General features: G+C 54.3%; 1 protein-coding gene across 1 annotated transcript; it reads left to right on the top strand.

Annotated features, from left to right (window-relative positions):
* Window positions 1-2,100: 2,100 nt before the first annotated feature.
* On the top strand, window positions 2,101-2,924 carry UCRPA7_4004 (putative eukaryotic integral membrane protein; the record flags this gene model as incomplete). Its single annotated transcript, XM_007916557.1, has 2 exons — window positions 2,101-2,141; window positions 2,201-2,924. The coding sequence occupies 2 exons, from the start codon at window positions 2,101-2,103 to the stop codon at window positions 2,922-2,924; spliced, it is 765 nt and encodes a 254-aa protein (XP_007914748.1).
* Between the last annotated feature and the right edge of the window lie 8,381 nt (window positions 2,925-11,305).

Genomic DNA, 11,305 nt, shown 5'->3' with positions numbered 1-11,305 from the left:
GGGGGGGGGGGGGGGAGGCGGAGGCGTCATCCGTTGCCTTGTCAGGTACTGCTTTATCAGGTCTACCTTGGCTCGACGATTGATCGGCCACTTAACCAGGGTGGGAGAAAGAGGGACAAGGCCATACCAAAACGATGTGCCAGGCCGCCCACAAAGCCATTTCCCCGTTGGCTTAAACTTGACACGTCCCCGTTTTCGTGCCATGCTCTAGACACTCTAGACACAGCCCATATGCACAGGATGGCCACTCGGATTATGCACTGAGAACGATCATAACCCTCCAGGCCGTGGAGGCACGGAGACTTATCCAACGGGAACTCGCCCAGATGGCGCCCCCCCCTCAACGGCACATCCCCCACGGAAGCAAGGCGCCTGTGACATCTACCTCTGCATCTGTCCGTAATGCCGCTTCGACAGCCAGCAGAAGATCAATCATGGCAATCGCGAATCCCGCCAGTTTGAGATCACAGAAGAGCCCAGACAAGGACAGCGCGTGATTGCCTGGCAAGAGAAAGCCCAGGTGGACTCTGGGAAGTGGGTCGCCTAGAACCCCCAATCTGATTCGCTTGCAGGTCTTGGTGGAACATCTGCTGGACTGAGGCACCATTCTCTTCGCTCTGCAAGGGTGCCATGGCCGGGGTCACTCTTCGATCTGCCAGCGGCCTAATCTAATTGGGCGCGTCATTTGACAATTGACATGCGTCCATCGAAAACAGTCCGATGCCCTTGTTTCAGGGGTACCTAACACAACGCTAGGTACACTTGTACCCTTCAATCCTAGACTCCCCCGCCCAGCCACTGATACACGGGTATCGCGAGTGGCCTTTTGTGCGAATGCCCTTGGATCAATCTTGTATGGTTGGACCGCCTTTCAACCTCCAAAATATGGGTGACCCAATGAGACATCTGTGAGATACGGGCCGCTCCAGGACCTTGGCTCTAATGCTGTTGCCCGTTCAGCCTGCCAGGGCCGACAACGGTGTTTCTTCAAGGCGATCTAGCATCCTCCTGGAATGACCCCCCTCAAGGGGGACAGGGCTGTTTGAACTGGTGTCATGCCCCAGCTCAACCATACTCAGTGCCTTAATCTTGTGAAAAAGGGCTCTAGGATCTTCCGCTAATGTGGAGCGACTGGAGGACACAATGAAATGAAGAGCGCGGTAGAGCTGATGTCTGTTAACCTCCAGCAAGATATCTGGGCTCTACGCTCTACAGACAGAGCTTGTGCACCAGCCAGATTAGCGCACAAGGACTCGAAAGGCACATATGTGCTCCATGAACGAGTTCAAGAGCATACAAGATGATCGAGCCAGCCTGTGAATAAACTAGACCTCCAGCCAGCCCATTCTACAGTCGCAAAAGTCCAGACTGATTGATCTGGCCTGGTCATTTGAGGTGGCCCGTGCGCACCGTTTCGCAGTCAGTAAGCGTTGGGACAACATCGAACAGTTTCCAATTCACAGTTCTCTTGATATGACTACTACCAACTATTTATGAAGCTTCTAAGACTGACTATCATCTAAATGCATTTCTCATAGGACGTATTGATTAGTTCAAGTAGTAAACAGTTCTCGTGGGCGTTGATTACTCTACGAATAGAGGATAAGTCTGGGTAGGCTGCCGCTTTGCATCCTTCTCCGGCCCAATCTTAAATGGTGCCTGAGGCAGCACGAATTTCTCGTACGCCAGAAAAAAGACACCTACTAGGACGCGCGATCAGAAGACGATGCTTGGCTGTAGCAGCGAAGGGACTAAGTAGCCGTCATGCCTCCACGAATAAACATCCCACCGGTTACCCGGATTCTGCTCATCACTCTTGGAGTCCAGTCCGTTCTCAGCGCGGCTATACGCTACAGGCAATGGACCGCGAATTCCGAAATCGTCATCCCCTATCTTAATCTCATCCCGCAGCTCTCCTTGATCTATCCCTGGACCTTCCTGACGACAACTCTCGTCGAGAGCAATATCTTCACATTATCGATCGCTGGCTTGACGTTATATCATGGAGGAAGATACCTGGAACGCGCTTGGTCGTCGCGGGAGCTCGCGAAGTTCCTCCTCATTACCTCTCTCATCCCGAACGTGCTCTGCTTCGCACTCATGATCGTCTTCTTCACCTTTACACGAAATGAGGCCTGGACGTATGTCATTTTGCTAGATCTTATGTTTCGATTCTTTAGCTAACTGTAATTTATCTCAGGCTGACTACTATTGCTGGCACGATTCCGATCCAAATTGGTTTCCTCGTTGCCTTCAGCCAGCTCGTTCCCGCTCACACGGTGACCCTGTTCCGCGGCATCATTTCCCTCCGAGTGCCTCGATTCCCTCTCCTCTACATCGGTCTGGTCACGATCCTCACTATGACGCCTCTGCTGACCGCGGCATCCTTTTTCCTTGCAATCTTCGGCTTCATTACGAGTTGGACCTACCTGCGTTTCTATAAGGTTGTTTTCCCAGATCTCGACTCCTCGCAATCCGCCTCCCTCCGCGGTGATGCGAGCGAGACGTTCGCCTTCGCCGAGTTCTTCCCCGGCCCCGTCAAGCCGCTCGTGGCCGGCATCTCGGCCCAGGTGTTCAACGTGCTGGTGGCGATGAAGATTTGCACGCCCTTCTCGCCGGCCGACATGTCCGCCGCCAGGGGCGACAGCTTCCTGCAGCGCGGCGTCCCGGGCAGCGCCAGGGCCGAGGCCGAGCGCAGGAGAGCCCTGGCCCTCAAGGCGCTCGACCAGCGCCTACACGCAGCGACCGCGAATGCGGCCTCGCGCCCGCCCCAGGCTGCCTCGCAAGCGCCGGCCGCGACCGGGCCCACGGTACAGACGCAGCCGCAGTCTGGCGCGACGGCCATGACCTCTCAGCCGGGCGCCATGCTTGGGGAGACCAACTACAACCCTGATCACGATGCTAGTGACAAGAGCGGGCCCTAGGTCTGCCTGGGACTGTGATCAGATATTCTCCTTGCCCCTTTTGAATCTTCAGGATCTATAGCGCCTTGGAGTTTGGTCGGAAGGCTGGTTTGTCTCTGTCAGAACCATTCTTGGGCATCTCATTGCTGTAGCACAGATGTCTTCTCATAGGGAGCCTTTTGGACTTGCAGTCTTGATAGGCTGTAGACATGCTTTAAAAGCGTGCGTGCACACTGGGTGTTGTATACTAGGTATTTCTGTAGTCATGCAGATTTTGTTTATGTTCAGCTTCATGATGAGGGAACTGTCTTAGACGACTAATAGAAGTGGAATGTGAAGAGAGTCTCGACACCAGGCTGACTATCTCAATATATTGAATACATCAAAGCATAGCATGGCGCCTCAATCTCGTCGTTCCCACTTAGCAAACTTGATTCCTCATGACTAAATCGTTCTCTTAATCTTACACGAATGCAGCAGTTGGGTGGCATCAACCTTGGCCCTCTACCCCAACACCACCCGACACCTACGAGCGCAACCTTGAATATCAAAATTTAGGTAGACTTTGAAACAAATCTAATCATAATGCTGAGGTTGAGCCCATCTAACAACAAGAGTGTGAGGTAGTAAGTAGAACTCATAGGAGCTCGGGTCATGATCCTGTCCAGACTCCAAAACTCTGGAGCTTTAATATCTACTCACATCTTATCCAAGGATGGGTACAACAGTAAGACATTACGCAGCTGAATATCAACTGAAGGGTTCAGTCGTAAGTAGCACTAGCTGATGATAAAATACACAAACGAGTAAGACATGTCAATAGCCTCCGTTTAGATCATTGTGACGGCCGACCCAGAGTACGTATCGTTTAGTGCTGGGTCGCGCCAGGCTCGATTTTCCGCACTTAGTCCACGCCATTCCAAGCCTCATCGTTCCTTGTGGCGTTAGACGAAGCGGTAGGCTGATCCACATTGCGAATTAAAACGCCTTTTTCACAGGTCTAGTAGAGGCATAATTAGGCTGTACTAGGACCATTGCCAATAGGATATTCCCAGGCAAGCCTCGCGTGCTCTTTTCTATGGTGTATCTGAGTCTGGATGAGTCCGGCAAATGACACACTGACTCGCAGGGAGATCTGGCAAGTCTGTGAAAGGAGAGGGTGTGTGGAAGGCACCGCCTTTCCAACAAAGTCCTCGTTCGAAGCCTCGTAGGGGCTTCCTGGGCCGTGGGGCGCCCCAAACATGCATTTGCTGCTTTGTTTTGGCTCGCCTGGCGCTTCTCGGGAGCGGCCTTATCGTGAAGATCGACAGCCGCAAAAGCAGTGAGCATTTGATGGCGTCCTAGCTCATCTGGTCATCATGTAATTGCTTTTCTGGAACAAAGCTCGTTAGTGTTCCGCCTGCACGGGTATGGGTAACGGGGAACACATCCCCTCGAGCCGGGAATCGCGAGGCGGTTGAGCCCGAGTGTGGCGTCTGTATCCTTGTGGCTTGGACAGCACCTACGCATCTTAGCGATAAATGAGGAAGGTGCGAACATGCCTCAGGTGTAGCCGCACACATCCACGGACCTGAGCTTGTCTCGTCATGATGAACACGTTCCACGGCCTGATCACCAAAGTCACAGTCCACCGCACCGTTGGCAGGCGGTGTTCGGGTCTGTTAGGCGCATATCCCTAAGCTAATAGGCGCCTATGATTATGTAGGCACGTACGGGTAGTAGGTCAGATTTGGCACAGTGTTTTTTTTACCCTGCTTACCCCTGGCAGCCAACTTTCGAATGAACCAAGCTTGCGGCGACCATACAGCAGGACAGGGTCACCTGGACAGGCCTCATGTTTGATGTGGCCGTGCTTTGTGCACAGTGATTCGATCTGCGCACATCCCGGGGGCTTGGTGTCTTGCCTGTCAATTACAGCGTGTGAGGCTTGAGGCTGGTCCGGAATTGCGATCGCCCGTGGCAGCCTCCCTTACCACACGCAATGGTGCGATGCAGTAATTGTCGCCTTTCCACTATTACGACACAAGCATTCTCGGCGCGGCAACTCGGGTCTCGAATGGCACTGCTGGAGCGAGCTCCTGCACGCAGGTGGACAGACATCACTGCAGATGCCAAGAGCAAATAAGTCAAGATTACGTCCACTTGCAGCAACATATGCAAAGCCTGGCTCCTGACACTGGCTACTGCGCAAGACCTAGAAACGCCTGAGAGAGGCTTTTCCCAGCGGGAGGGCTGTCAATCTTTATAAGATGACGACTAGCAAGGAAGGCGAGAGATGTGCAACATCAACCAACCTCAGCCACCCGTCTCTGGAGGATCGTAACGAGACGGTGGCCAACGCAAATCTGACACACTATCATTCGGGTTACTCATGCTTGCCTATGCCCGCGTGTGTGTGGGGGGGAGAAAAGCGGATGAAAGGATGGGATGGAATGAGGAACGCCGACTAGGTACTCTTGTCCCAAGTACGGCTACAGAAACTCAAGGTGGCTTATTTGATGAGGAGCGCGAACTACCTAGCTACCCAGGTAATACTTATGTAAGCACCCAGGAAGTGAACTAGGAAATACGCCGCTGCCGCTAACTGACGCACATCTCAGGCCTAGGGCAGGCGGTTGCAGGGACACAATGGCTCCCGTGACATCTGGGCTGGGGCCGAAGAGATGCCAGAGCCCAGCGCCGCCAGCGCCAGGCGAACGGCTAGACGGCGATAGGATGGGGTTCGATGGATGGATTGGGGTGCAGGGGCCCCCCCTGGGCTTCCGGGGGGTTCGCTGGCGCGCATCTGTTTCTGCTGCCAAAAATCTTCCAAGACAAGACCAAACCTTTAATCCACCCGCATACGAAACCCCCGTCTGGTCGGTCCCACAGAATCGCCAGACCCACAGCTAAAGGACCGTCCTGGTCAGGCCTGTACGAGAGTACCTGGCTGCCAAGGCACCCTCCAAGGTCCAGCGAGCCAGGGACCCCACCGCCCAGCGAGCCCAAAATCAGCAGTGCACCACTTTAAGCACAACCAGCCCGCCAGATAGCCCAGATCCATAAGCCTCTTTTCTTGTGGGCCCTCACACTTACCGAGCTTTTTTAGCTTTGGCGAATTGGACACGACGGAAAGGCACACCAACGTCTGCATCCTGCTGCACGAGATTGCATCTAGTGAGCATGATGGTGATACGCAACCTAACTACCTGCAGTAAGGCAGGGTAAGGTATGTGGTATGCAGAGTTGCTCTACCTCCCCTTCCTGCTTGGCTGGACTGCATACGTGGTTCAAGTACCTACACGCAGCGAGGTGGGTGCAGATGCCCCCTTGGTCTGGGGCCGCTCTTTGCTTTCTGCACCACACGCCGCCTCTTCCTCCGCCTTCCCTCCTATCGTGCTTGCGATGCTGCTGTGCTATGCGGTGATGCGGTGATGCGCTGTGCTCTGTGCTTGTGCTTGTGCTTGTGCACGGCGCTGCATGGCGCTGTGGCCCGGGGCGGATGGCGTGTGGTGAGGATTGGACATGCGCTGAATGGATGGACGTGGATCATGTAGGGTAAGGTATCCATGGATGATGATGCATCATGGACACTGCTCCGCCCGAGGGACGCCCAAGACCGGCTTGCCTGGTCACATCTTCCGTCCGTTGCGTTCGCTGATGATGGCTGCGTTAGATTCCCCGTAAATCGCCCCCCTAACTGCCCGTGCCATCATCCATGCGAAGTCATGTCCGTGATGCCACCACCTCCAACTGCCTGATCACCACCACACATCCCACAAGCCGCCACGACATCCTGTCACAGGCCCTAAAATATAACATACCCTAACCTTACCTTACATGACCTTACCGCACTTGCGCCGATACGTCAAAACCCACAGCACTTTGTTGCTGCCACCCCCCAATTGCGACACCCGAGCATGTCGCACCCTCTGAGAAACACATGTGTCGTGTCGGGGAAATAACACATTTGATAAAAGATCCGTCAAGAGACGTCGCCGTCATATTTTCCATTATAGCCAGATAGCAATAGATTGAGGGACCTGGGCAACCCGGGCACATCCTGGGCTGTGATCTCACACCCTCAATCAACTGGATAGACAACATGCGGCACAGGGGACGGATGATAGATGACAATGCTTCAAAGAACCGGTGGAAGCTGCAGAGAAGCTAGGCGATCCAGCGGGCAGCACGATCAACAAGAAACTGAAACGTAGATCATCTCACCCACCGTCAGCAAATCCACCCCCTGAGCCGAGAAGATTAAAACGGGAAGAGCATGCACCACCCTACCTAACCTGCTGCATAGCAACGTGTGTGATGAGAGGAAGGATGCGAACCATTACTTACCGCTGGTCCGCTCCGGCGCTTTTTTCTCATTCCCCCAACCACCTCCCCTCCTTCATCGTGAAGAATACCACAAGAGGTCTGGCCCCTCTACGGACACGGCAATGCAACACCCTCGCACAAGGAGAGCCTCCAGCAATTAAGATCTTGACCTGTGACCCGAACGGCTTGGCTTGACAATGGCGCCGCGGCCCCGAGTCCATGTCCAATTTATCTGTGCAACCATCATCATGTCACCACCCCTTATCTAATAACGTCGCGTTTCGAGAATATATTCCACGTGGAGATTCCCCAAAGATAATTAGCGCCTTGCTTGGAGCCTTCCCAAATAGGCTTGATGCATTGCTCTTTTTCCTTTTCCTCCTATATTCCATGCTCCCGCAAATCGATACCTGGGGCTGGGTTGAGAACCCGGCAGATTTTCAGCGATTTCGTTTAGTGGCTTGTCTTTCATGTTTGGATGTCGAGTACTGGTTTCGGATGAACCAGATTCACGGGAGCACTCAGACGCCGCAAGTTGGCACTCGGGTTCCTTCAGATACGAGGGTGAGGATAAGGCCAGCATCTACATCTACACAATCTGCAGCAGGACCTGCGGGCCTTGTTCGTTCGGGCGACAAGTTATGAATGCGGGATGTGGTGCACGCGCGCGCAATGCTATTTCTCCTCCCGAATGCGGCCCAGTGAACCGCGCTCCGGTGCACTGATGATGGACGTAGGATCGCCTCCTATCTGGGCGTCGAAATGCAAGCCTGCAGCGGGTTCCCTGTCGTGATGCATAGCGTTCACGTTTTGGCTTGGGACTTGTTGCGCCCGGGGGCATATCATCGGTACGTGGGAGCGGAGAAGGGCCAAAAACGGCGTACCACCCACCTTTTTTTTTTCTTTTCCCCCTTCCCCTTCTATTCGCCTTCCCTCGTCACAGGCAGATGCCGCCTTTCTGACAAGTCACTTGTTTCGGCGCCAACGCACGCCCTCTCTCTCTGTCGGTCGCCAATCCCTTGGGGCCCGGGGGAGGTCCTGAGGCACGGCTCTTCAGCTTGGGTTTCTCATCAACCAAGCCGTATCTCGCCTATCGTAGAGTTTTTGAGGGGAGGGATGAACGGTTAATTATCCATCATGATTAACCTGCCCGGGGCCATTTCGGGCGATTAGGCCGCAGCTTTGGCTCTCTCCATCCCACATGCTCGCATGCTCACCTGCCTCGTCTTCTCTGACGACATTTCCGATCCAATGTCGGGTGGTAGATAAGGCCGCAGATAACAACAAGCACTGGACGAACGAATCTAAGCACTGAGAGAGCGGCTTCGCGATGAATCCCCCCCCCCCCCCCCCCNNNAAAAAAAAAAAAAAAACTCCTTCTCGATTGACTCGGTGGTAGAATACTACTGTAGTAGGGGCCGCACCGGCCGCGAAACGCCAAGGCTCTTCATCTGGGTAATGTAATTGCCCTGCATTGCTACGGTAGTCCCTGGCATGGCAGAGAAGCATCGGCACTATACTGCAAAGGAGCAAGCGAACGATAGCACAATCTACAGTATGGGGCAGGTTGCTCGGAATTAAATTGGGCTACCCAGATTTTAGAGCTTGAGGTAGTTAGTGTACAGGAGTCAAGGGGGGAAGAATAAGAAGAAGAAGAAGAATAATAATGATAGTAACAATAAAATGATTTCAACTAAGGGCATTTTAGCATGCATGGGGCAAGGCGTAGGCCCAACCCAGCAAGTCAGGCGAGTGGCCGCGAAAACGGTACTGAGCCACTTCCAACACACAGCATATTTTCTCCGAGTTGGCCGGCCGGGAATGGCGCGAGTAATGAATGACTGACTTACTCGAATGAATGAATGAATGGATGAAGGCGGCGGCGGCGGCAGGTCAAGGTACTGGGGTACTCGAGTACGTACTCTCGGTGAGGTACGTACTTTTGCGAGGGGGACTGGACCCCATCATACCTTGCCTGACCTTTAGCACTGCCGCTAAGCAATGGGAAGCACGCTCTTTAAGTAAGGATATTTAGTGCGTTGCGTGCAAGCGTGAGCGAGAGGGAGAGGGTAGATTTGGTCTTACCTGTCCCCATGCATGCATGCATGCATGCATGGGTGGCAGGGGTGGAGGGGGAAGAGGCGTGTTTGTGGTGTGTGTGTGGGTGGGTGTTCAGTGATGATGGGCGGCGGCGGAGGGACGACCGGGGGGGAGGGGGGGTGCGGCCCAGTAGGTTGAATAGGTAATAGGCGGGTTGCCACTCCCCAGCATCTGAGAAGCGTCATGGCCGCTGGCGATGGTCATGGCGTGCCGCCGCCGGCCAGCCATCATTTTGCTTCGGAGACACCCCAATCTGGGTGGGTGGATAGCCTGGCGAGCCTGGGTGATTAGGCGGGTGGATAGATGATGGGTGGGTATGGGAGTGGGTGTGTGGGTGCAGGTGCAGGTGTGTGTCTGTGTCTCGGGAAACGAGGTCCCCCAAATAAAGTGCGTGCCCTTCTCGTACCGGCTACTTGACCACCCCGGCGCATGCACATCAAGGGACTTGCACCACCCCGTCAGGGCTTGTCAGCCGCGTCTGCTACGACTAGCCCGGCATTCTGTCATCCACCACCCTGCTGCTATGTATGTAGGTACGTACTTTACATGCCTGGGGCCACAGCACCTTCTGCGTAGGCACGCCCCGGTAATATATACCGCACTGCACACACGCACGCGTGTCTTTGCCTTTGCCTTGCCTTTTGCCTTTTGCATTGGGTTGCGTGGGTGCGTGACAGGCAGCAGGCAAACTTGGGATGAAACAAACCTCACCCAGGGGCGGGTGTGGCGGTGACGGACGGCCTGACTGAAAGACAGATACGATGGATGAATCACGTCGCCGACTCCATGTGTCTCTCGAGGACGAAGCGCAATGAGAAGTAAAAAAGAAGGCAGAGAAAGGATTCTCGCACAATCTGACATCGGGTGGCAGACTCCTCGCCGCCTGACCACCACCGCCATCCTGATCTATATCCATAATCATCCCATCATCCCATCTTCCTCCACGGCAGGCTTTGGCGGAGAGACACATGCATGATGGGTATGTCAGCGTATTGAAACCATCGTCGACTCTTTTGGTGTGGTGATTGCGCCTGGAGTAACATTTACTATTTTCGCTTCATCATGCCCAAAGTGATAAGAGAGAGAGCGGGCGATATGAGCCCTCGATACTGCTAAGAGCATGCTTCCCCTGTATTCGGACGGCGAAGTCTGTTTTGGGACTGAAATAGGGAGCTGCCCACGTAAAGCAGTGGTAGTATTAGTAACTACCAGGCTCTTTAGGTGGAGAGAGAGGTGGGTTTTGGATAAGGTGCTTGAAAGCGAAGGGCTGGCTGTACTGCGTAGGGGGCTGCTCTGCCCTGCCCTGCGGTAGAAGCTTCCAAAGTCCCCGTCGACCCTGCAACGCAACCAAGCAAGCAAGCAAGGATTGCTGGAACGGCGTAGTGGGCTCCACTTTATCTTTGGGTTGAGCCACGGGCGTGTGCTCCCGGTACCCGCATGTATCCTCGGCGATGGGCGTCATTTCTCGCAGGTCGTGGGTACCTGGGGGGCACATGGACCCAGGTACCGGCCCCCTGTCCAATTTGTTTTCTGGCACTCCACTCCACACAGACGATCCCTGCTGTTCCTTAGAGGGGAACAAGCCAACCCAAACCAGAATCGTGCTTCCTTCAACTCGTGGGTTAGGGGAGTTTGGCCAGAGCTGCGTTCCTACTCCCGTTGGATTTCTCCTCGCCCAGATGGAGCGAAGCCTTTCTCTCCTCCTCTCGATCTTCTCTCGCCCACCCCCCAACCTGCCACTCGACCCCTAAGTCGGGACTCCGGACTCTGGGACATCACCACCAACACCGTCAACACTTCACCCCATCCATTTTGGATTTTGGATTCCATCCCAAATCTTGCCCTGCTCTTTTATTTCCATGCCCCATCATTTATCCTAACTGTGCTCCTCACTGCGTCAGTCCCACTCGTGCGTGGTTGGCTGGGGAGCTGGTACTGGGACCCGGGCGCTTCACCCGTCTCGTCTCCATTGTCGCTCGTCCGCTCACGCACTT

This window comes from Phaeoacremonium minimum (genome assembly GCF_000392275.1).
Source record: "Phaeoacremonium minimum UCRPA7 unplaced genomic scaffold PA7_03_scaffold_306, whole genome shotgun sequence".
NCBI lineage: Eukaryota > Fungi > Ascomycota > Sordariomycetes > Togniniales > Togniniaceae > Phaeoacremonium > Phaeoacremonium minimum.
Note: the sequence above shows the minus strand (reverse complement) of the source record. Positions and strands in the feature narration are given on the sequence as shown.